General features: G+C 65.1%; 2 protein-coding genes across 2 annotated transcripts; both read left to right on the top strand.

The window, feature by feature from the left end:
- Positions 1–951: 951 nt before the first annotated feature.
- Positions 952–8,864, top strand: NTRK1 (neurotrophic receptor tyrosine kinase 1; the record flags this gene model as incomplete). Its single annotated transcript, XM_082298582.1, has 16 exons — positions 952–1,052; positions 2,593–2,667; positions 2,819–2,890; positions 3,366–3,434; positions 3,723–3,877; positions 3,998–4,146; positions 4,302–4,425; positions 4,506–4,835; positions 5,204–5,262; positions 5,541–5,643; positions 5,996–6,142; positions 6,233–6,363; positions 6,432–6,604; positions 7,808–8,048; positions 8,435–8,593; positions 8,679–8,864. The coding sequence occupies 16 exons, from the start codon at positions 952–954 to the stop codon at positions 8,862–8,864; spliced, it is 2,274 nt and encodes a 757-aa protein (XP_082154708.1).
- Positions 8,865–12,518: 3,654 nt separating this feature from the next.
- On the top strand, positions 12,519–21,968 carry PEAR1 (platelet endothelial aggregation receptor 1). The gene is made up of 22 exons (XM_082298768.1): positions 12,519–12,604; positions 14,222–14,314; positions 14,400–14,504; positions 15,171–15,271; positions 15,373–15,465; positions 16,047–16,293; positions 16,376–16,490; positions 16,564–16,700; positions 17,222–17,434; positions 17,765–17,939; positions 18,412–18,532; positions 18,607–18,770; positions 18,861–18,963; positions 19,041–19,187; positions 19,276–19,404; positions 19,645–19,773; positions 19,850–20,065; positions 20,144–20,253; positions 20,347–20,467; positions 20,642–20,701; positions 21,328–21,516; positions 21,731–21,968. Exons 2-22 carry the CDS (start codon positions 14,223–14,225, stop codon positions 21,880–21,882), a joined length of 2,919 nt encoding a protein of 972 aa, XP_082154894.1. The 5' UTR covers positions 12,519–12,604; position 14,222; the 3' UTR covers positions 21,883–21,968.
- Positions 21,969–23,492: the final 1,524 nt, after the last annotated feature.

Genomic DNA, 23,492 nt, shown 5'->3' on the forward strand with positions numbered 1-23,492 from the left:
CAAGAGACTGAGCCGGGAGAGCCCATCATGCCTCGAGATTTGGGAGCACGGTCGGGGGGGGCTGTGACAGCTTGGGGGTCTCGAGGTGGCCCTCGAGCCCTGTCCCTGATACCGCAGCCAGCTCTGAGCCAGGCTCTGGAGCGGCTGTGTGTGTCTGTGTGTACATGCGTGTGCACGGGTGTGCCCCGGCAATTCTGGGGGTGCCAGTGGTGGGGTGGATCCACTTGGGGGGCTGGGGGTGCAAGTGTGGGGTGCCAGCATGCAGGCAGGGCTCAGGCAGGGCTCAGGCAGGGCTCAGGGGTCTAAGCAGGGCACGGACGGGGCACAGATGGGCTCCGTGGTCGGTGCCTGTGCGCGGAATCCCTCTGTCCCGGGTCGCAGTCTTCCCGGTGCCGGTGAATCACGGACGGGGGGGGTCTCGGGCCGGGGCGGGGGCGGTGCGGGGGCGGGGGGAGCCGCCGGCCCCTCCCGGGAGGCCGATCCCTGCGTTGCTTTTAAGCCTCGCACGGCCCCGTGCTCGGGCTGCCGGGCAAGTGCGAGGGAGGGAGGCACCGGCAGCAGCGGCGCCGGCACCGGGTCCAGGACCGGGACCGGCCCCGGGACCGGCCCCGCGATGCCGCCGCTGCCCGCCTGGCTCTGCCTGGCCGCGCTGCTCCTGCCCCTGTCCCTGCCAGCCCCGGGCGCTGCCGGTCCCTGCCCCCGGCACTGCCGCTGCCCCTCGGCCGGGATCCTTCTCTGCCGGGAGCCCGACACCGTGGGCAGCCTGGCCCCGCTGCTGGAAACAGGCAGCTTCACCGACGTGTGAGTGGGGCCGGGGGCGGTGGGGCCGGGGGCGATGGGGCCGGGGGCCGGGGTGATGGAGCTCAGACACCGGGCAGAGGGACTGGGAGCGATGGGACAGCACGGTGGAGCTGGGAGTGACGGAGCCTGGGGATAGCGGGGCTGGGGGTGATGGAGCTGCGGGTGACAGAGCTCAGGGACCAGGCGGAGGAGCTGCGGGTGACGGGGTTGAGGGATGCGGTGATGGGGATGGGGCAGCGGTGGAGTTGGCGGTGACAGAGCTCTGCGATGAAGATGATGGGGCTGGGAGTGACGGATTTTGGGGTTTGGGCAGAGCGGTTGGGCATGATGGGGCTGGGGGTGATGGGGCTGGGGGTGACAGAGCTCAGGGACCAAGCGGAGGGGCTGGGAGTGATGGGGCTGGTGATGATGTGGCTGGGGCAGCAGAGCTGAGGGACTGGACAGTGGGGTGGTGGGGATGGAGGTGAAGGCTCGGGGACAGGATGGCGGGGCTGGGCTGGAGCAGCGATGGAACAGGGATCACCAGATGGGCTGGGATCGCTGTGGGGCGAGCGCCTGCTTGGCGAGAGGCATTTGGGGCTGCAAAGATGGGGTGGGGGGCTGCACCATCCCCCCAGGGAGCAAGTGAGGGGCTGGGGGCAGCTCTTCACCCCCTCCTCCGGCGATGCCAACCACGGCAGCACACTGAGGGTGCAGCAGGGGCCCCGGGCAGGGAGCACCCATAGCGTGCTGGGCAGGGCAGGGCTGTGGGGAGCCACTTATCCCCATCCTATTGGAGCCGTCGCTGTGCCCTGGGGCCTGCGGGTTGGCATGCTGGGGGGACACACCCCAAATTTGCTGGTTTGGGGCACCTACTCTGCTCCGACTCATTCCCCTGCTCCGGGATGTGGGGTGGGGAGAAGAGGGCTGGAGCGAGCAGGGATGAGGAGGGTGCTGGGAGGACGGGATGCTGCAGGATACCAAAGCGCCCCAGTTCCTGGGTTTTCTCCCCACCACAGCCCTGCCTGTGCCGCATTGCTGGGGACTGGCTGCGGTGTCTCCGTGCCTCAGTTTCCCCACGTGCCAGGGGATGCTGCGCCACAGGCACTGCCAGCTCTTTGTTCGCTGGCTGGCGGGGTGGGGTGGATGGTGGTGGGGATGGTGGTCCCCGAGAGACCCCCAGCCATGCCACTGCCCCAGACGCTCTTGTCCCATCCCCACAGGGGTCAGTGGGACCAAAACCCCCTTGGTGAGGATCTGAACCCCAGTTAACCAGCCCTTGTGATTTTGGGGTTCACAGGAGCAGCCTGTGGGGTGGGGCCGGGAAAAACCCTGCACCTGCTCCCAAAGGGGCTTTTCTTCACCTCCTGCCTGGAGAAAAGGGTGGGGGAACAGTGACAGCGGTGCCCCTGTCACAGTGCAGGACGCCATGGTGTGCGAGTAAAGGTGGGGACCCATGGCGTGAATGGGGCTGAGACCCAGCAAACTCATTCTGTGGGTGAGACCACGGGCTCCAAGTGGTGACTCAGCACGGACCCCACACGGTTTGCACCGACGGGGGGCTCAGCACCATCGGGACCACCTGCTGCCATCCCCCCCTCTTCCCAGCTCATTCCAGGGGAAACCGAGGCACAGTGGGGCAGCTCTGCTCCACCTTTGTCCCCATCCCCAGCTGTGGGCTGTACTGCAGGCGCAGCCTGGGAAGTGGGAGAGCTGTGCCCCTCTCAATCCCCCTCGCCCCACGTTTTGCCAACAGCCCCTGGCATGAGGCGTCCTGGGCTGCTACCCTGACCCCCCTCCTTTGCCTTCCAGCATCATTGAGAACCAGCAGGCGCTGACGACCTTGGCCCGAGCTGACACCAGGATGCTGCGGGACCTCAGGAGCCTGTGAGCACCCCGGGGTGGGGTCCCTGCACAGGGAAATGGGGGAGGGGGGCTGGTGGGCGAGGGATCCCCAGAGCTCAATCCCACTGCAAGGAGGCACAGGGGATGGATTCAGGATCCACGGTGCAGGTGCTCAGCCCTTCCCTCCTTCCAGCACCATCTCCAGGTCAGGGCTGCATCACATCTCTGCCGACGCCTTCCTGGACACCCCCAGGCTGAGCCACGTGTGAGTCTCCCCTCTTCCCCCTCAACACCCTCCCCCCGTTTGGGGATCAGCCCCCCCATCCCCGCGGGCGCTGGCCCCGGTGCAGGGTGGCCGGTCCCCGCGCCCGGGCACGATCGATGATGTCCCGCCGCCCACGGGCACATCAGCCTAGCCGGGGGGGCTCTGCTGCTGAGTGGGAAACCATCGATCTGGGCACGAGTGCGGGCAGCTGCCAGCCCCGCCGGGAGCCCTGTGCTGAGCCGGTGTGGGAGGGGTCCCCCGAGAGCGGGAGGGACCCTGTCCTGGGGTGCACGGGGCTCCCCCCTGCAGGGAGGTGCCTGAGGGCTGGTGGCACGCCTGGCAGAGCTGGTTTTGCTCGGTCACGGTGTGACAGCGGTGGCCCCGGTGCTGCCCCGTGCCCTGGCCGGACCCTCTGCAGAGATGTTGGATGGGAGTTTGAGTGGGAAGGGGTGGCTGATGGGGTTTGTCCCAACAGGAATCTCTCCTCCAATGCACTGCACAGCCTTTCCTGGAAAACCTTCCAGCATCTGGCCCTGCAAGAGCTGTGAGTGATGAGCGAGAGGGGGGAGGTGGGTGCAGAGTATCTCCCACTGGGGATGTACCCCTCAAGTGACACAGAGGCAGGGACAGGGCTAGGGGTGCAGTGAGATGGTGGCTCTCACATCCATGGGTGTGGGGACAAGGACAGGGGGGGCACATGGGGCACGTGTGACACAAAGCCAGGGGCTGGGGGTGCCCAGGTGCAGCCTTGGCTGACTCCCTTGGGACAAACACAAATGTGTGGGGCCTGGAGCCCTTCTGAGCCCTAGTTCTGTTCCCTGCTCCATCTCAGCATCTTGGTGGGAAATCCCTTCAACTGCTCCTGTGGCCTCCGCTGGCTGCAGCTGTGGCAGAACGGCAGCCGGGCCGAACTGGGGAACCAGTCTCTGGGCTGCTGGGAGGGCAGCGTGCTGGTGCCCCTGGACAGCCAGGTCTTCCGTGCCTGTGGTACGTGCCTGGGGATCCCAATGGCTTTGGCTCCTGGGTTTGTCCCCTGTCCTGAGCCGTTTGGCTGGGGATAGCGTGGGACATGGGGGTACATGTGACTCACCCTTCCTGCCCCTGCAGAGCCCCCGACCGTCCGCATCGAGCCCCCCGAGGTGGTGCTGCACCAAGGGGACAGCGTCAACCTCACCTGCCACATCAGTGCCAACCCACCGGCCACTGCAGAGTGGGTGGTCCCCGACGTGGGACCCGAGCTGCTCGTTGTCACCAAGGCAAGCTCAGCCTTCCTGGGGTATGGCCAGTGACCCTCCCAGCAGCATTGACCCCCCCCAGCATCCTGTCACAGGTGGGGTGGACATGGGGGGATGCAGAACCTGGCCAGGCTTGGGGGTGTCCTTTGCTCAGCCCGTCCTGGTACTGCCTGCAGCTCTCAGACCAGATCATCCTGGAGATCAACAACGTCTCCTCCAACCTCAACCACAAGGACCTGACGTGCTGGGCAGAGAACGCGGTGGGGCCGGCAGAGGACAGCGTGATGCTGAACGTCACCTGTGAGCAGTCCAGAAGGGGCTGCGGTGGGCGCTGGGTGAGGGGTCTGGCTCAGGAACCCACCCAGCTCTGTCTCCCCCAGTTCCCCCCGTGATCCTGCTGCTAGACGAAGCCATTCCCCGGCATTCCTGGTGCATCCCCTTCTCCGTGGATGGCAACCCCGTGCCCAGCATCCGCTGGCTCTTCAACGGCACGGCGCTGGTTGAGGGACGCTACATCCACACCCTCATCATGGAGTACGAGCACAACTCCACCATCCTCCACGGCTGCCTCCAGCTCAACCGCCCCACCCACGTCAACAACGGCAACTACACCCTGCTGGTCCACAACCCCCTGGGCTCGGCCGCCCGCAGCGTCCAGGGGCGCTTCATGGACAATCCCTTCAGTTTCAGCCCCGAGGAGCCCATCCCCGGTAGGTGCCAGTGGGGGCTGCCCAGGGTCTCCCCTGTCTTATAGAGGAGATGTGTCACACCTGGTGTGCAGAACGGGTTGCATCGGGCTCTGCCTGCTGTCTACACAAGCCCTGGTGTGCCTCAGTTTCCCCAGGGATGAGAGGGGAAGGATGGGGCACTCCCACCTGAGGAATAACAGGTGTTTCTCCTTTCTCTCCCTTTGGGCTGCTCCAGTGTCTCTGTCCCCACCGGGTGAGTGGCCAGGATTGCTGCCCAGCCCCCCCAGACTGGGCATTCCAGCCACCCCTCAGGGCTCATCCTGGGGTATCCAGGGCTGCTTCAGGGGATGGGGACCCCACACTCACCCTACACCTTCTCCTTGCCCCAGGCACCAGGAACAGCTCACTGGAGGGGCCTGTGGAGACAACGGATGAGCACACGCTTGGGGTGAGGAGATGCTCTGCAGACGCTCTGTATCCCTCCTCTGGGATGGGAGGACCAGGACGCCTGCAAGAGGGTGGGACAAATCCCTAGGGGACAGCCAAGGCAGCACCGAGCGGGATGGGGATATACGGTGGGGATGAAGGACAGAGTGTCAGTGCCTCAGTTTTCCCTGTGGTGTCACCTGGGGCTTGTAATCATCCCATGGGTTTGCTCCCATCCCATGGGCTGGGAAAAGGGACCTGGTGGGATCTCAACCCGAGCTCTATCCCCACTGCCACCAGGTCTCGGTGGCTGTGGCTCTGGCTGTGTTCGCCTGCCTCTCCCTCTCTGTCATGCTCATCCTGCTCAACAAGTGCGGGAGACGGTCCAAGTTTGGCATTAACCGTGAGTGCCCCCGGCCTGGTGACTCAATATTTGGGCTGTGACACGGGGACAGCCCGGTTCCCACATCCCTGGGGCAGCCGCAGCTGTGTCGGGCACCTGGGTTGGGACACAGGTGTGGGAAGAGGGACCGAGGGTGGGGGACACCCGTGGAGGGGTGCTGGCTCCCCTGGGAGCGTGGGCAGCAGCTGCTAATTCACTCCTGGAATGGATTCAGCCTCTAAATGGTTTTGATCGGGCTGCCTGGCCCCCAGGGGCCACACGGGCGGGGGGTTGCTCGGCAGAGCCTGGCACTGGCTGCACAGGCTGGGGGGGCTGGGGGACCCCCTGATGGCCTTGTCCTTGTCCCCACAAGGTTCAGCGGTGCTGGCCCAAGAGGATGACCTGGCCATGTCCCTGCACTTCATGAACCTGGGCAGCAGCCCCCTTTCCTCGACTGAGAGCAAACTGGAGGGGCTGAAGAGCAACTTCATCGAGAACCCCCAGTATTTCTGCAACGCCTGTAAGGGTTGGGTTGGGGACTGCAGTCCCCGAGCATCCCCCCGTGCTCATGCCCGACCCGGGGGGCACTGATGGGTGGGGGTCCCCCCAGGTGTGCACCACGTGCAGCGGCGGGATATCGTGCTGAAGTGGGAGCTGGGCGAGGGCGCCTTCGGGAAGGTTTTCTTGGCCGAGTGCTACAACCTCCTCCCGGAGCAGGAGAAGATGCTGGTGGCTGTGAAGGTGAGGAGGGGATACGACGTGGGCGTGAGGGGGTCCGTGGGGGTGTCACTGATGCCGTGTGCCCCCAGGCGCTGAAGGAGGTGACAGAAAGTGCCCGCTTGGATTTCCAACGCGAAGCCGAGCTGCTGACGGTGCTGCAGCACGAGCACATCGTCAAGTTCTACGGCGTCTGCACCGAGGGCGAGCCCCTCATCATGGTCTTCGAGTACATGAAACACGGCGACCTCAACCGCTTCCTCAGGTGGGCCGGGGGAGGACAGGAGCCCCTCATCTGCTGCTCCATCAGCACAGCCAGCCTGCTCCCTGCTAATGCAGCCCTCCTTGCAATATTGATTAGATTAGCTGTCTGAGAGGCTTAAATAGAGAGAGATTGGCCATCAGCTGGAATAAGCAGAGACTTTTCGATTGCCCCCCCAGGTATTGCTGCTAGACGGGGGGGGCTGCCAGAGGCATCGCTTTAGTGGCCGCGCGAGGAGCTCTGAGACGTGGCTTTTATGATTATTGTTATGGGAGTTGGCATTAATGGTTCTGCCGAGCAGAGCTCCCCCAGCCCCCGGCCACGGTCGCCCTGGCCGGGCTGTCAGCCGTGCTCGGCATCAAGGCACCGAGGGGCTGCAGGCAGCCGGAGCGCTGGCCCCCGGCCGGGCTCGCACGCCCCACTTCACACGCACCGCTGCTTTCACACCCGCCCTGCGTGCCCTGACACGCTGCCTTCGTACCCGACACGCTGCCTTCGTACCCGACACGCTGCCTTCCACCCCGACACGCTGCCTTCCACCCCGACACGCTGCCTTCCACCCCGACACGCTGCCTTCCACCCCGACATGCTGCCTTCTGGCCTGACACATTGCTTTCCACCCCAACACGCTGCCTTCCACCCCGACACGCTGCCTTCATACCTGACATGCTGCCTTCCACCCCGACACGCTGCCTTCCGTGGGGGGACAGCCCGTGTGTGTGCACAAGCGTGTGTGCCCTCCCCGTGTGCGTGCCCAGGTGTGCACACACAGACCCCCCTGTTCACACCCGTGGGCACACCCCTCCCCTGGGACTGTGCAGCCCCTCCTGGACACACACACAAGCACGTGCTCTTCCCCCGGGCACGCACATGTGTGTCAGCACATGTCCCCTCCCTGGCACACACGGGCACACGTCCCTGCCTTTCCCTTGTGTGCCTGCGTGCCAGGGAAGGATGCACACGTGCATGTGTGTGCACGTTCTTCCCCCGTGTGCGTGCGCATGCGTGTGCACACCCTTCTCTGTGAACACAAGGGCTTGCCCGCGCCTGGTATCTGTGCACACACGCGTGAACTCCTTTCCCCACGTGCAAACCCTTCTCTAGATTCACCCCTTTCCCTCACCCAGGGAGCACAGCCGGTCCCCTGCCTTTGCCCACCCTCTCCCACACACGTCCTGCGCTCCAAGCAGCCCCTCTGCCCCGCAGGTCCCACGGCCCCGATGCCAAGATCCTGGAGCAGGGCCCGGGCCAGCCCCGGGGGCCGCTGGCGCTGGGTCACATGCTGCACATCGCCACGCAGATCGCCTCGGGCATGGTCTACCTCGCCTCCCTCCACTTTGTGCACCGGGACTTGGCCACCCGCAACTGCCTCGTGGGCCATGACCTGGTGGTGAAGATCGGGGATTTTGGCATGTCCCGGGACATCTACAGCACTGACTATTACCGGGTGAGCTGTTCCCTCTCTCCTCTCCGCTCTGTGATGGGCTGGGAGGCCACGCTCGATTTTCCCTCGTGGCTGCTGCCTCCCACCCCTTCTCCATCCATATTTAACCACGGAATGGGTTGGGCTGGAAAGGATGTTTGGAAGCCATCCAGCTCAACCTGCAGGGACGCTTCCCACAAGAACAGGTTGCTTGGTCCAAACCCTGACCTTGAATACCTCCAGGGATGGGGCAGCCACAGCTTCTCTGGGCAGCCTGTGCCAGGGCATCACGGCTCTCAGAGTAAAAAATTTCTCCCTTACACCCAACCTGGGGCTTCATGAGTGGGGCCAGGGATGGGGGAAGGGAAACGGGAGGGTCCCTGCCTTGCTGACAGCCCCGCTGTGGGCAGGTGGGGGGCAGGACCATGCTGCCCATCCGCTGGATGCCTCCCGAGAGCATCCTGTATCGTAAATTCACCACCGAGAGCGATATCTGGAGCTTCGGCGTGGTGCTCTGGGAGATCTTCACCTACGGGAAGCAGCCCTGGTACCAGCTCTCCAACACCGAGGTGGGTGAGCGGGGCAAGGAGGATGGTAACAGCCCCCCAGGGGTACCCAGAGCGGGGGATGCCATCTCCATCCCTGTTCCCGCAGGCCATCGAGTGCATCACTCAGGGGCGGGAGCTGGAGCGGCCCCGCACGTGTCCCTCCGAGGTCTATGCCATCATGCAGAGCTGCTGGCACCGGGAGCCCCAGCAGCGCCGGCCCATCAAGGAGATCCACAGCCGCCTCCAGGCCCTCGTCAAGACCCCCCCTGTCTACCTGGACATCCTGGGCTGAGTGGGGCCCCCCAGCCACCCTCTGCTCCCTGCTGTTCCCCTGCCCCCCCTGCTGCCCAGGGGTATGGCCCCACAGAGCCCTGGACTGATGCCCCAAGGCGGGAGAAGCCTGAAACCTTATTTATAGTGGAAAATGCCAGCCCACTCCCGGGGGGACTGGAGGGCTGGGCTGGGGGACCCCCAGGGCTGTGGCCCCCGGTTTGTGGCCCTGCTGTCTGGCTCCTTGGCATTCCCACAGCGCCGGGATGGAGGCTCTTGGCTGATGTGGGTTGGCTCAGGGGGGGCAGAGCTGGGAGCCCCCCAGCACAGGGTCCGTGCCAGTGCAGGAGCTGGGGGGCTCAGCTCTCCGGGGGAGTTGGGGTGCCCCACACTCGCCCGCTCTGCAGCAAAACCAGTCAATAATAAATTGTGTCTCCCCCGCACTGGGCCCTGCGTGCTCCGGGGTGTTGGCTGGGCACGGGGGACGGAGGGATTTGGGGCAGGAAGAGGGGCTTTTTACATCAGGGAAGCTGCCCTGTCTGGGGGAGAGGAACTGGAGAGGAGGTGCTGCCCCAGGGATGCCAGGATGTGGGGACAGTGTGTGCCCAGGAACCTGGGACACAGGGGTCGCAGGTGCCCAGGATGCCGTGTTTTGTTCCCAGGGACCTGAGCCTGGTGCAGGGATGGTGTCCTCATCCCCAGCCCAGAAAGGGACGGTTTTGGCTGTGCCATGAGCACCACCTTGAGCAGCGCTCCAGGGATGCTTGTGCCAGAGCCAGGCCTGGGGCACCCGAGTCTCCTCGCCAAGGACTCCAGGGGGAGGATGGGACTTAGCAGCACAAAGCCAACACCCATCCCCCCAAAAGAGTGACATCCCCCCTTCCCTGTGTCCTCGCATTGGAACCAGGGGGTTATCACATGCCCTGTAGCGTCCACTCCGTCATCCTTCCTCAGGCTCTCCAGCCGCCTTGGTAATGGTTGAGACCTGGATTTGACCATAATGGAGCTGAATTGATTTCATCTGGATAATTAGGCAGCACAGGCAGAGCCCTGGCAGCTCCTTTGTTACCCCCTGTGACCCAAGACAAGCAGGAGTAAAGTAGGGTCTCTGGGGAAACTGAGGCACGGCACAAGGTGGGAGTAGTCAGGGGGTCTGTGGTGGGTGCTGAGGGGCTTGGGGCTGGCAGGGCACCTGGCTGTGCCCAGTGGCTGGGGCTGGATGTGGCACAAGGACAACTGGAGGGAGTGGGAGCCATTCCCAGCGCCCGGCAGCTCCCAGCCTGTAACGCATCCCAAAGCCCTGCAGTGGGGTCAGGCCCCTCTGGCCGGCCCTGGATCTTTGCCGAGGGTCCCGCCCCGGGAAATGGGGAGCTGGCATGGGCAGGGTCCGGCTCTGCTGGAGCTCTGCCTGGCTGGCAGAGCCCCCCACCTGCTTCCTTGGGGTCTCTAATCACTGCCCATGCTGATTTATGGCCTTTTTCCCTCTTATCTAATTTGAGGAAGGAACTAGATTACAACCTTGAGCTTTTCCAGCCCCATGCTGGAGATTGCCGCAGAGCAGTGCCCCAAAAGAGACCGTGTGTAGTGGTGGCACCTCCTCTCCAAACAGGGTGGGCTTTCCTGCACCCACGCCTCAGATTCCTTCATGGGGTGACGCTGCCTCAATTTCCCCGTGCCTCAGTTTCCCCCTTAGAGTGGCCAGGGAAGAGTTAAGGTTCACCCCGCGATCGATTTTATCCCCCGCCCTCCTGGCGAAGTTTCTCCATTTCACGGCTCCGGGGGGAGCGGTAATGGACTCTGGCAATGAGGTAATTAACGGCTCCGCTCCCGGGCGAAGCTGCCGCCCCAGCGGCACCGGGGCCTGGCCCTGCTAACCCGGGTTCAGCAGGGCTGGGGGGTCCCGGACCCGATTCTGCCTCGTGCAGCCAACGCAGCTGCTGGTGGTCCCCAGCCACATCCTGCCCCGGGGGTCCCATCCTGGCTGTGCCACCCTCCTGCGCCCTGGTGCCACCGGCTCAGACAATGGCAGGGTTGGGTCTGCTCTTTAGAAGGTCCCACTCCCTCCCAGAAGCTCCTAAGGGGACGCCAGGTCCCCTCTAAGAGGATCAGTCGTGTGTTTGGGGTTCCCCTCCTGATGGGGTGGATGTTTAGGGGAGCTGAGAATCCAGCTGTGTCCTGGCACTGAGAGGGATGGACCCCGCACAGCCCAAACCACACCAAAGTGCACTTGGGGGTCTCCGTCCTCTCTGGCTCTAAGGGTCCCGGGGGGGCTGCAAAGGCATCTCGGCACCGAAGTGCCACTGGAGTGTCCCCGAGCAATATTTCCCCACCGCCCTGGGGACACCTTAAAAGGCATTGGAGGGCGGGTCACTTCCCCACCAGATCCTCAGCTCCGGATGTCCCCAGCTTGTCCCATCTCCGATATCCTTTCCTATACCAGGACGCCGCAGCCCCCACGTTCTCGATGCCCACCCCTGCTCCGGGAAGCGCCGTTTTGGGGTGGCCACAGCGGGGCCCCAGCTGCGGGTGGGCTTGATCCTAATGGAGACCCGGGGAGGGGGACGGGCAGCTGAGTCTCCCTGGGACGTGAAAATCGTTGTGAGTGATTAGAGCTGTTCCTGTAACGAGCAGAGCAATTAACGGCGCCTCGGGAGCCGCGGAGGCCGCTAATGTGTGCTGGGGGTGTGGGGCGGCTGGGCAGGGGGGCCCGTGGCGCTGAGCTGCCTGGGCGGGGGTCCCGGATTCGGGGGGACACGCGGTGACACGGGGATCTCGGGATGCGAGGAGATGGTCAGGAGTCTGGGATATAATTGTGATACACAGTCTGGATCCGGGGATGCAGAGCTGGCAGATGGCTGAGAATCCGGGGTGTAGGGGTGATGCAAGGCCAGGGATCCCAGGATATGGGGGTGATGTATGGCCAGAGATCCTGGGATGCGGGGGAACACATGGCCAGGGATCCTGCAGTGTGGGGCTGGGGTGTCTGGGGTGCAGGGGTGACTCGTGCCTGTGATCCTGGGATGTGGGGATCACATGTGCCCAGGATGCAGAGACAATGTGTGCCCAGAATGTGGGGGGGATGTGTACCTGGGATTTGGGGATGCAGGGATGATACGTCCCTGGGACGCAGGGAGGATGTCTTTCCGGGATGCCAGGATGCAGGGATGCTGTGCTCGGGATGTTGGGATGCAGGGATGATGTGCCCCTGGGATGCAGGGATGCCGTGCCCGGGATGTTGGGCACCAGCCCTGGGCTCTGCTCTGCTGCCAGCAGCTGCTGCCCTGAAGCCAAAGCACACCCTGGTCCCCACATCCCCTCCCCACAGAGCAGCTGTCCCCCCATCAGGGGATCCCTTCGCTTGTCCCAGCCCTGCAGGACAGCCTGGGCCAGGTCCTGCACCCATGGGTGCCACAGACCCCTCGGGAAGGGGACACCCTCCAGCACCAGGACCCAGCTGAGGGGCTGCACCAGGATGTCCCCACAGACCCCCCCCATCCAGTGCTGTGTGTGAGCAGCCCCAGCGGTGCTGCTGTGCCAAAACCAGCTGGTTTCTGGACAGAAGAGAAAAAAAAAAAAAAAAAATTAGTTTTTTTTTATTTTTTTCCCTTTTCCGTAGTTGACTCCACATCCAAACTTCCTGAGAGCAGCTCCAGCCCTCCCTCCGCTTCCGACGGCTGCGCTGCGCCATCCCGGCCGGCCAGGCCAGCCCCGTGTCGGGGCCGCTGCGCCCTGACCCTGCCTGCCACCGCGGCCCCCGGCCAGGTGAGTGCCCCTGTCCCCCGCCCGGGGCACCCCGGGGACAGGGCTGGGTTGGAGGGGCTGCACCGTGCCCTGCTGGGTGCTGTCGGAGGGGACCGTCCCCAGCGCCGGGGGGGGGCCTGGGGATGGTGCAGGTTCCAAGGTGAGGGGACAGTGGCGAGGGGATGGTGGTGAGGGGACGGTGGCTGGGGGACAGCAGACGGGGCGTGGGACAGTGCTGCGACACCCCGCGGTGACCCCAGTGCTGACCCTGACCCTGTCCCTGCCCCTGTCCCTGACTTGCACCCGTGCCCCCCTCGCCCTCACCCAGCCCTGCGGGTCCGCAGAGGAAACGCGTTTGTGGCAGAGGAAGCGCCGGGGCAGAGATAGTGGCTGTGGCACCGTGTCCCGCGCAGGGACGGGCACCCTGGTCCCCTGGCCTCACCCCACAGGCTCCTTTCACCCCCATCGCCAGTGACTGATGCTTCTCATCCCACCCGGGGGGTTCTTAGGGACACCGGTGGGGAGAGGAGCGCCAGGTCTTGGGGGGTCTCTTGCCACTATGGCAACCTCGGGGGGGCTCTTTCCCGCGGCTGAGCCCCACGCTGAGGAGCAGAGGGGACGTGCCCCTTCCTCGTTGTGATGACTCCTTGCTTTTCCTGCCAGCATCTCCCCGTGGTTCCTGTTTTTCCCAGCAATGCTGGGACCCCCCTGGTCCCCCCGCATGGCTGGGGATGAGTGGGGCACTGGGGAGAGCTTGGGGTTCCTCTGGCTCTCCCTCCTCGGCAGGGTCCACGGGAGGGAATTTTGGCAGCGGATGAGCAATTAATTCCTCACTGCCGGGAGTCGAAGGGAAATGGGGGGAAACTTTCTCACTAAACAGTTTTTCCACCCAAAACCGGATGCTCTGGCCCCAAAACGCAGCGCGGGCTCTGGTGAGGGGGAGGATGAACCCAGGGACCTGCCGGGGCAGCACCCCTGGGGTGTCCTATGGCTGGAGCAGCAAGGAAGCCCCCATAAATCCAGCTGTGCTGACCAGGAAACCTCTGTTTCCTCCTTGGCACATGGCAGTCCTGCCCTGAAACACTCATCCCAGTAAACAGCACGCCCGGCACGGGGGGCTCGGGGGGTCGCCGGCCCTCCCACCCTGGCCTCCAGCTGGCAACGCTCCTATAGCCGCCCCGGCAGAGCCGGACCTTCCCTGGGTTGAGCAAGAAGCCGCTGGATCCAGGAAACACAACTGGGAATAAACACAGAACGGGTTGAAGTGGGGCCGTGCGGCGCCGTGCCAGGGGCTGGAGCCGCCGTGCCCAACCCTGCCCTGGCACCCCGGGTTCCCACCTGTGGCAGGATGGGGTCTGGCAGAACAGGTCGGGGTGATGCCAGGATGTGCCCCGGGGCGTCTCAGGATGCTGGGATGAGGCTGCGTGGGACCACCCAGGCTGCTGAGCGGCCGTGCCTCAGTTTCCCCTTGGCACGGGCCGGCGCTGGGGGAGCAGCGGGGCCGGGGCTGTTTCTCTGGATGGAGGAATGCAAAGCCAGCCCTGCAGGGAGGTCGGGTCTGGAGCTGGGGCCGGGGGCGGTGGGTGGGGAGCGGGAATGTGCGGGGGCACGGGCTGAAGCCGTGGTCTCTCCGTGCAGGATGCTGCTGCGGGCCGCGGTGCTGGCCGTGCATGCCGGGCTCCTGGCTGCCCTCCGCCCTGGAGACCCCAACGTCTGCAGCTACTGGGAGAGGTAGGACTGGGGGAACAGGGGAGGGGGACGGTGACAGCTGGGGTCTCCCAGGACCTGCAGTCACCCCACATCTCCCCACCCGCAGCTTCACGGCACCAGTGAAGGAGTCGTACACCAAACCCCACGTCGTGTCCTCCAGTGAGCCCTGTCCCGGGGGGCCGGGCCTCCCCCTGCCCTGCCCGCAGCAGAGGTGGGAGCACCCCCAGCTCTCCAGAGACCCTCGTGGACCGCAGGGTGTCCCCAGGGCCAGGGGGCTGGAGGGGGGGGGTCCCACTGCAAGGTGTTCCCAAGGATATCAGGGGCATGGAGGGAGGCTGTCCCCACAGCCATGAGGGACTGAAAGGGGACTGTCCCACCACAGGGTGTCCCCAAGCGCATGGAGGGGCTGTCCCACCCCAGGGTGTCCCCAAGGTCGTGAGTGGCTGGCAGAGGAATGTCCCACCCCAGGGTGGGACAAGGACACTGAGTGGGCTGGAAGGGGGCTGTGCCCAAGGCTGGGGAGGGAGCTGGAGGGGGGTTGCCCCAAGGGCAGGGGGGCCGGAGGGGGGCTGTCCCTGTGCAGGGGGTCCCCAAGCTCATGGAGGGGCTGCAAAGGCCAGGGGGGCTGGAGAGGGGCTGTCCCCATGCAGGGTGTCCCAAGGCCAGGGGGGCTGGAGAGGGGCTGTCCCCATGCAGGGTGTCCCAAGGCCAGGGGGGCTGGAGGGGGGTTATCCCAGCACAGGGGGGGTCCCCAAGGCCAAGGGGGGCTGGAGGGGGGCTGTGCCCAAGGCCAGAGGGGCTGGGGGGGATGTCGCAGTGCCGGGTGTCCCCAAGGCCAAGGGGGACAGGATGGTCAGTGTCCCCCCCGCTGGCGCAGGGTCGTGTACCGCACCGAGTACCGCCAGGCCATCCGCACCGAATACCGGCGGCGCTACCAGTGCTGCCAGGGCTACTACGAGAGCCGGGACTCCTGTGTCCGTGAGTGGGGACAGCGGCCGGGGGGGCCCTGGGGCTGTGTCCCACTGCAGGGTGTCCCCAGAGCTCCCTGGGGACACTCTGTGCTTGGCCATGTCCCCCAGCTCACTGCAGCCAGGAGTGCGTCCACGGCCGCTGCGTCGCTCCCGAGCTGTGCCAGTGCGAGCCGGGCTGGCGCGGCCCCAGCTGCTCCAGCGGTGAGGGGTGGGGGAACTGGGGGCAGCTGGGGCTGGGGACCCCAACCAGGGGTGGCGGATGGGGCAGTGGGTGTCCCTGGAGAGCTGGGCAGCCACGGTGGGACACCCAAGGGGTTACTGGGGTTGGGGATGGAGACTCTGGGGATGGAGATAGTGACAGGGTTGGAGGATGGGGTAGGGATGGAATTAGAATGGGAATGGAGATGGGATAGAGATGGGGGTGGGCTGGGAATGGCGTTGGATGGGGGGAGACTGGGATGTGCATGGGATGGGGATGGAAAATGGGATGGGTTGGAACGAGGATGGAGGTTGGGACAGATGTTAAGATGGGGAGGAAGATGGGATGGGAACAGGAATAGGATGGGAATGGGGTGGAGGTGGAGATGGGATGAGGATGGGATTGAAATGTGGATGAGGACAAGAAGGGGACACGATGGGAATGGACCTAGGATGAGGAGAGGCTGGGGAAGAAGGGATGGGATGGGATGGGATGGGATGGGATGGGATGGGATGGGATGGGATGGGATGGGATGGGATGGGATGGGATGGGATGGGAAGCACTGCTGCTCTCCCCCATGCAGAGTGTGATGAGCAGTCGTGGGGGCCGGACTGTGGGCAGCGCTGCCCCTGCCACCATGGGGCCCCTTGTGACCCCCTGACCGGGGTCTGCTCCTGCCCCCCCGGCTTCGCCGACCCCCTGTGCCGCCAGCCGTGCCCACCCGGCACCTACGGGCAGGGCTGCCACCTGTCCTGCCCCTGCCACCACCAGGCCCCCTGCAACGCCTCCACTGGCGCCTGCCTCTGCCCAGCGGGGCAGAGCGGCCCCCTGTGAGTAGGGACCCCTCACTCTGTGCCCTCCCCTCCCCTGCCAGCCCCAGGCAGGGTCCTGCTCATGCCTCACCCCCCACAGCTGCGAGGTGCCCTGCCCTGAGGGGACATCCTGCACCACTCCCTGTCCCTGCCAGAATGGGGGCATCTGCCACCCCTCCAGCAGCAGCACCTGCGTCTGCCCCCATGGATGGATGGTAGGAGGACTGTGCCCCCCCAAACGGGGTCTGTGCCTCAGACTCCCCTGCTGACCCTGGTGCTCCTTTGCAGGGGGAGATCTGCTCCGTGCCATGCCCCCCCGGGCGCTTTGGGCCCGGCTGCCAGGGCGAGTGTCGCTGCCACAACGGGGGCCACTGTGACCCCCACGGCGGGCAGTGCCAGTGTGCCCCTGGCTTCACCGGAGAGCAGTGAGGGGGGAACTGGGCACGGGGTGGGGGAACAGGGAATACAGGGATGGGGGACTGAAGTATTGGGGGGATGAAGGGGAGGGGGATGAGTGGGACATGGATTGTGGGGGCACTGGGGGCTGGGGACTGGGGATACAAAGGGGTGGAGGGGAGGGGGATGAGGGGCTGGGGGGATTGGAAAGCCAAGGGGATGGGGGGCAGGGGGTGTGACACTTGGGGACAGGGCACTTTGGAGTGGGGGTCCATGGGTCTGGGAGCAGGTGGAGATGGAGGGGCACAGGGAGGGGGCATCCTGGGACAGGGCACAGGGATGGTAGGAGATACGTGGGGATGTGGCACATGGGAACGGGGCCACCACGACCCACTGCTGCCAGTACCAGGTGTCCATGCAGGCCAGGCACTTCCAGCTTCCCCAGTCTGGCAGGCAAAGAGCTGGATGGCCTCAGCTTGGGGCTATGAGGGACTCCAAGACCTCCTCAGCTCTCGGCAGGGCTGTGTCACCTCCCCTGCCCCCCATGCAGGTGCCAGGAGAGGTGCCCAGTGGGCCGGTACGGGCAGGACTGCCAGGAGAGCTGTGACTGTGCCAACGGGGGCCAGTGCTTCCACGTGGACGGGGGCTGCCTGTGCGAGGCCGGCTTCCAGGGCAGCCGCTGCGAGGAGCGGCACTGCCTGCCTGGCCTCTACGGCCTCCACTGCCAGAGCCGCTGCCTCTGCCACCCCCAGCACAGCCAGAGGTACAGCCCCCATCCCATCCTAGCACCCCATCCCACCCCAACATCCCCATCCCACCCAGCTCCTCCCACCATCCTCACCTCTTCCACCATATTCATCTTCTCCCATCATCCTCACCCCCCCCATCCTCATCTCCCTCTGCACCAACCTCACCCTCCCCTGCCTCCTCCCCCCACGATGCCCCTGCACCCTCACACAGCCGTGTGTGTGACCAGGAACACTTCAATCCCCACCTGGGGCAGGTGCTTTGTGCTCCCCTGTTTGCAAGCCCCTGCCCAGCACAGCCAGTGCCCCATACTGGGAGCACTGGGGTTCTGAGCGTGCACCCCCAGTTGCCACCCAATGCTTGGGGAGTGCGTTTGCCTCCCTGGCTGGGCTGGGCTCTACTGCAATGAGAGCTGCCCCCCTGGCTACTTCGGGCCCGGGTGCCTGCAGAGCTGCCTCTGCCTCCATGGGGGGGTCTGCAATGGGACCACCGGCCACTGCCACTGCCCCCCTGGCTACACGGTGAGGGGCACGGGGGGCTCCTGGGGCAGCATGGGGGGAGAGTGGGGGTCTGGGTGGTGCTGGAAGGATCATGGGGGCTCTGGATGGTTCTGGGGGGAATCGGGGTGTCTGGATGGTTTGGAGGCTGGGCAAACGTGGGGGTCTGGGCACCCCTGGGGGAATCGTGGGGGTCTGGGCATCCTCGGGGATGGGTTGGGGGTCTTGTTATCTCTGAGGGCAGTTTCAGGGTCTGGGCATCCTCTGGGGGGGACAGAGTATGTGGGCATCCTTGGCGGGCAACTTGGAGGTCTGGGCAACCCCGGGGAGAGCTTGGGGCTCCCATGGGAGAATAGGGGTTTGGGGGTTATCCACTTTCCCTGCAGCACCAGGTTACCAAGAGAAGCTGGGCTGTCCCTGGACACTTTGTGGGGGTCCTTTCCCCAGCCCTGGGCAGGGGTCCTGTCTGTCCTGAATTCTTGGTCCCCACACCCAGGACGAGCACTGCTCCTCCCTGTGTCCCTCCAACACCTTCGGGACAAACTGCTCGGGGCACTGCTCCTGCCAGCACGCCCTCGCCTGCTCCCCGCTCGACGGCTCCTGCTTCTGCAAGGAAGGTGGGTGCACACCGGGGTCTGGGGGGTCCCAGTCCCCAGCCCCACACCCACCCCACTGTCCCCTCCTCCCACAGGCTGGCACGGGCCTGACTGCTCGATGCCCTGTCCTGCTGGTACTTGGGGTCCCAGCTGCAACCGGAGCTGTGACTGTGCCCATGGGGCAGCCTGCGACCCCCAGAGCGGGACCTGCCACTGCCCCCCGGGCTGGCAGGGCCCTCACTGCCTGCAGCCCTGCCCGGTGAGTCCTTCTGGCTGTGCTGGCGCTGCTGGCACTGGGGTTCGGTGCCACCGCCCTGCGCTGAATCCCCAGCCTGTCCCCTTGCTCCAGAACGGGACATTTGGGGCAGGCTGCGGGGAGCGCTGTGTCTGCGCCCACGCTGATGGCTGCGACCCGCTGACGGGAGAGTGCCACTGCCTGCCCGGCTGGACAGGTAAAGGGGACACCGGGCTTTGGGGGGACTCCCCTGTGCCCTCAGCCATTGAGCTTCATCCCTCACTCTCCCTGCAGGCCCGCAGTGCAAGCAGGGCTGTGCCCATGGCTCCTGGGGCCGGGGCTGCCGCATGTCCTGCTCCTGCCGCAACGGAGCCTCCTGCTCCCCCCAGGACGGATCGTGCACCTGCGCCCCGGGGTACCGCGGCCCCACTTGCCAGCGCCGTGAGTCAACGCCCCCCAAATCTCCAGGTTGCTCCCAGCCTGGTCCTTAAGCCCTGAGCTAAGGCCAAGCCCACCCCTCTCTCCCCAGCCTGTCCCCCCGGCCGCTACGGCAAGCGCTGCTCCCTGAGCTGCTCCTGCGCCAACGGCTCCTCCTGCCACCCCAACAATGGCTCCTGCCTCTGCACCCCGGGCTGGCAGGGCCCCCACTGCTCCCAGCGTGAGTGGGGGCTCGGGGGGCTCAGGGCTGAGGGGTGTGGGGAGAAAGGTGCCCGTGATTCAGATGGGGGGTCTGGAGGGAGCAAGAGAGAGAAGTTCCTGTGGCCACCTGGGTGACCCCTGGGCAGTTCTGGCCTGGGCAGTACGGAGCCACACAGGCTCCTGTGGACCTCCACGGTCCTGACCGCCTTGTGGCCGGATGGTGACGGTGTGGAGCTGTATGGTACCCCTGTGTCCCCAGCCTGCAGCCCCGGGACCTTTGGGCTCCAGTGTGAGCAGCTCTGCCGCTGTCCCCACAACGCCACCTGCGACCCCACCAACGGGACGTGTCCCTGCACCCCAGGCACGACTGGGCCCCACTGTGAGGCCGGTGAGTGGGGGCAGAGCGGGAGCTCCTCGGGTTCCCTCACCCACCCTAAGGACTGACACTCCTCCCCACCCCACAGGGAACCCTGACCAGCCCTACACTGTCGAGCCAGCCCCCCCTGCAGCCTACAGCCCCCTGGGCATGGTGCTGAGCCTGGTGGCCCTGGTGGTATTGCTGGTGGCCGTGGTGGTGGCAACCCTGTGCTACCATCACCGGCAGAGGGGGAAGGAGCGGCGGCACCTGGCCGTGGCCTACAGAGCAGGACAGACGGACACCTCTGACTACATGGTGCCAGGTCAGCCCAGCGTGGTGCTGGAGATGCGGCCCCAGCCCCGGTGCCCCTCTTGCACCAGGCTGACTCCTGTCCCTCCAGATGTGCCACCAAGCCACCACGCGCACTACTACTCCAATCCCAGCTACCACACCCTGTCCCAGTGCCCGCTGCCAGCCCCCGGCCCCCAGGACAGAGCCAGCTCCCTCAAGGTATGGCAGGGTGTGGCACAGGACAGCACAGTGCGGCATGGGGCAGCACTGCCACCACCCTCGGGGCCAACTTGTCCCCTCTCTGGGCTTCAGGTGCCTGGCACCCAGCTCTTCCCTAGCACAGAGAGACCCTACAGCCCTTACAGCCCCGAAGGCAATGCCACACTGCCTCCCGACTGGAAACACCTCGGGGCATCAGCCCTGGGCCCAAGGGGTAAGGAGGAGTGGGGGGCAGCTCCACTGTGCATCTTGGCCAGAGTGGGGTGGATCCCTGAGTCCCCTCCCTGCTCAGGATCCACAGGGAAGGGGCTGGGATGGGGTGGGTGGAGAATGTTCATACTGGGGGGAAGACAAAGCAGAGGGGACCCCAAACCTGCCCTCTTAACAGGGGGGCAGCTGGACCGGAGCTACACCTACAGCCACGGCCTGAGGAAGTGTGACAGCAAAGGTGGGAGTGGGATGGGGAGGGTAGGGAAGAGACAGGGATGGGATGGGGAAAGGATAGGGATGGGATGGGGATGGGGATGGGGATGGGGATGAGGATGGGGATGGGGATGGGGATGGGGATGGGATGGGGATGGGATGGGGATGGGGATGGGGATGGGGATGGGATGGGATGGGATGGGATGGGATGGGATGGGATGGGATGGGATGGGATGGGATGGGGATGGGATGGGATGGGATGGGATGGGGATGGGGATGGGGATGGGATGGGATGGGATGGGATGGGATGGGATGGGATGGGATGGGATGGGATGGGATGGGATGGGGATGGGATGGGGATGGGATGGGATGGGAAAGGGATGGGATGGGATGGGAAAGGGATGGGATGGGATGGGGATGGGATGGGATGGGATGGGATGGGATGGGGATGGGATGGGATGGGATGGGATGGGATGGGATGGGATGGGATGGGATGGGGATGGGATGGGATGGGATGGGATGGGATGGGATGGGATGGGATGGGATGGGAAAGGGATGGGGCTGGGACTTGCCTGAGACACAGCCAGACACAGCTGCTCCTTCCCCCCTGTGCTCCCCGCCATGGGGGGATCCCCAACTCCTTCCCTCCAGAGCACCCCTGGGAGGGGCTGGGGGCCAGCGCCAGCTCCCTGGCCAGCGAGAACCCCTACGCCACCATCAAGGAGCTGCCCCCTGCCGCTGCCAAGGCCCACGAGGCCGGCTACATGGAGATGAAATCCCCCGTCCAGCGGGAGATGTCCTACGCCGAGATCGGGCTCCTTGAGGAGCCACCACAGGAGGGTACGGCTGGCGTTCCCCTGGCCCTGGTGGCCCTGGGCGGTGGGGACACAACCCCAGTGATGGGGAGGACAGCCCCAGGGAGGAACCGACCTCGGTGACAGGGGCTGCACAGCACTGGGGGGGACGTGACCCTGGGGACAGGGGACATTGGTGGTGGGGGCTGCACGACCCTGGGGGGAATGTGTCCCCTTGCAGCCTTCTCTTTACCCCACAGAGAGTTGTCCTGAAGGGCCTGATGGCCCCCCCCACAGAGACCCCCCCAGCCACTACGACTCCCCCAAGAACAGCCACATCCCCAGTCACTACGACGTGCCACCCGCCCGCCACTACCCCCCATCCCCGCCACTGCGCAGGAAGGACCGCTGAGGGACGAGGGACCAACCTCGAGGGGACGGGGGATCCCTGCAGGGACTGGAGAACCCTGAGACCGTTCCTGTCCCTGAGCACGGGGCCGCGGGTGGTGAATAAAGGGTGTTTGGTGTGCAGTGGGGGTGTTTGGTGTGGGTGTTTGGTGTGCACTGTGGGTGTTTGGTGTGCACTGTGGGTGTTTGGTGTGCAGTGGGGGTGTTTGGTGTGCAGTGGGGGTGTTTGGTGTGGGTGTTTGGTGTGCACTGTGGGTGTTTGGTGTGCAGTGTGGGTGTTTGGTGTGCAGTGTGGGTGTTTGGTGTGCAGTGGGGGTGTTTGGTGTGGGTGTTTGGTGTGCAGTGGGGGTGTTTGGTGTGGGTGTTTGGTGTTTGGTGTGGGTGTTTGGTGTGCACTGTGGGTGTTCAGTGTGCAGTGTGGGTGTTTGGTGTGGGTGTTTGGCATTCAGTGGGGGTGTTCGGTGTGCAGTGGGGGTGTTCGGTGTGCGGTGTGGGTGTTTGGCGTGCAGTGTGGGTGTTTGGTGTGCAGTGTGGGTGTTTGGCGTGCAGTGTGGGTGTTTGGTGTGCAGTGTCGGTGTTTGGTGTGCAGTGTCGGTGTTTGGTGTGCAGTGGGGGTGTTTGGTGTGCAGTGTCGGTGTTTGGTGTGCAGTGGGGGTGTTTGGCGTGGCTGCCTGTGGCCCAGTCCTTGCTGAGTGTCTGTGCCACGGAACCATAGGGCACTGGCACCATGGTGGGAGGAAGAGGGACATTGGTGGGGTCCCAGGCGCACTGTGGGCTCTCCCCCCAGCTCCGTGCTGGGTCACTGCTCCCTCCAGGGTGTGCACGAGGTGGGAACCCAAAATCTTTTGGGTCCTACTCAAAGTATGGCAGTGCCCGTTGTGCTCCGTGGCAGGGAACAGAGCACAAGGAAGGGAAAGGCTGACACTGTGCCAGGAGTGGGAGTGGGGACACCTGTGGGCCTGCATGAAGCCCAGGGAAGGGAGAAGCCCCAGGAGGAAGAAGGGGCCATCTGGCCAGCAGAAAGGCTGGTGGAGCCGTGGGAGGGAGATCTGCCAAAGGCTGATGGAGCCCCTTGAGCCTTATAGGGGGAGCAGGTGCTCCTGTGGGCCGGGCAGAGCGTGAGGAGATCTGCAGCTGACTCAGAATAGAGCAGGGGCTTGTGTGGACATGGGCAAAGCCCAGCAGAGCCCACCGTGCTCCTGGGAGGCAGTAGGGTCCGTGCTGTTCCGTGGAAACGCCATCAGATCCCGCTGTGGCCACTGGGGAGGAGCAGGGGTCTGTGCGATGCCATGGAAAGTTCTGTGGAGCCCCTGAGCACCCCGGGAGGGAGCAGGGGTCCCAGAAAGGCCAGCAAAGCCTGTCCCACAGCCTGGGAGGGAGGACAATCCCTGTACAGGCCCATGCACAGCTGGGAGCAGGGACCTGCACTGTCCCTCGTCAAGCCTGACAGGGTCCATGGGGGTTCATTGGGAGCTGGAGTGACAGGACAAGGGGGAATGGTTTCAAACTGAGAGAGAGCAAGGTTACATCAGAAATTCTTCCCTGTGAGGGTGGGAAGGCCCTGGCACAGGGTGCCCAGAGAAGCTGTGGCTGCCCCTGGATCCGTGGAAGCAT

This window comes from Coloeus monedula (assembly GCF_965178545.1).
Source record: "Coloeus monedula genome assembly, chromosome: 29".
Classification (NCBI taxonomy): Eukaryota; Metazoa; Chordata; class Aves; order Passeriformes; family Corvidae; genus Coloeus; species Coloeus monedula.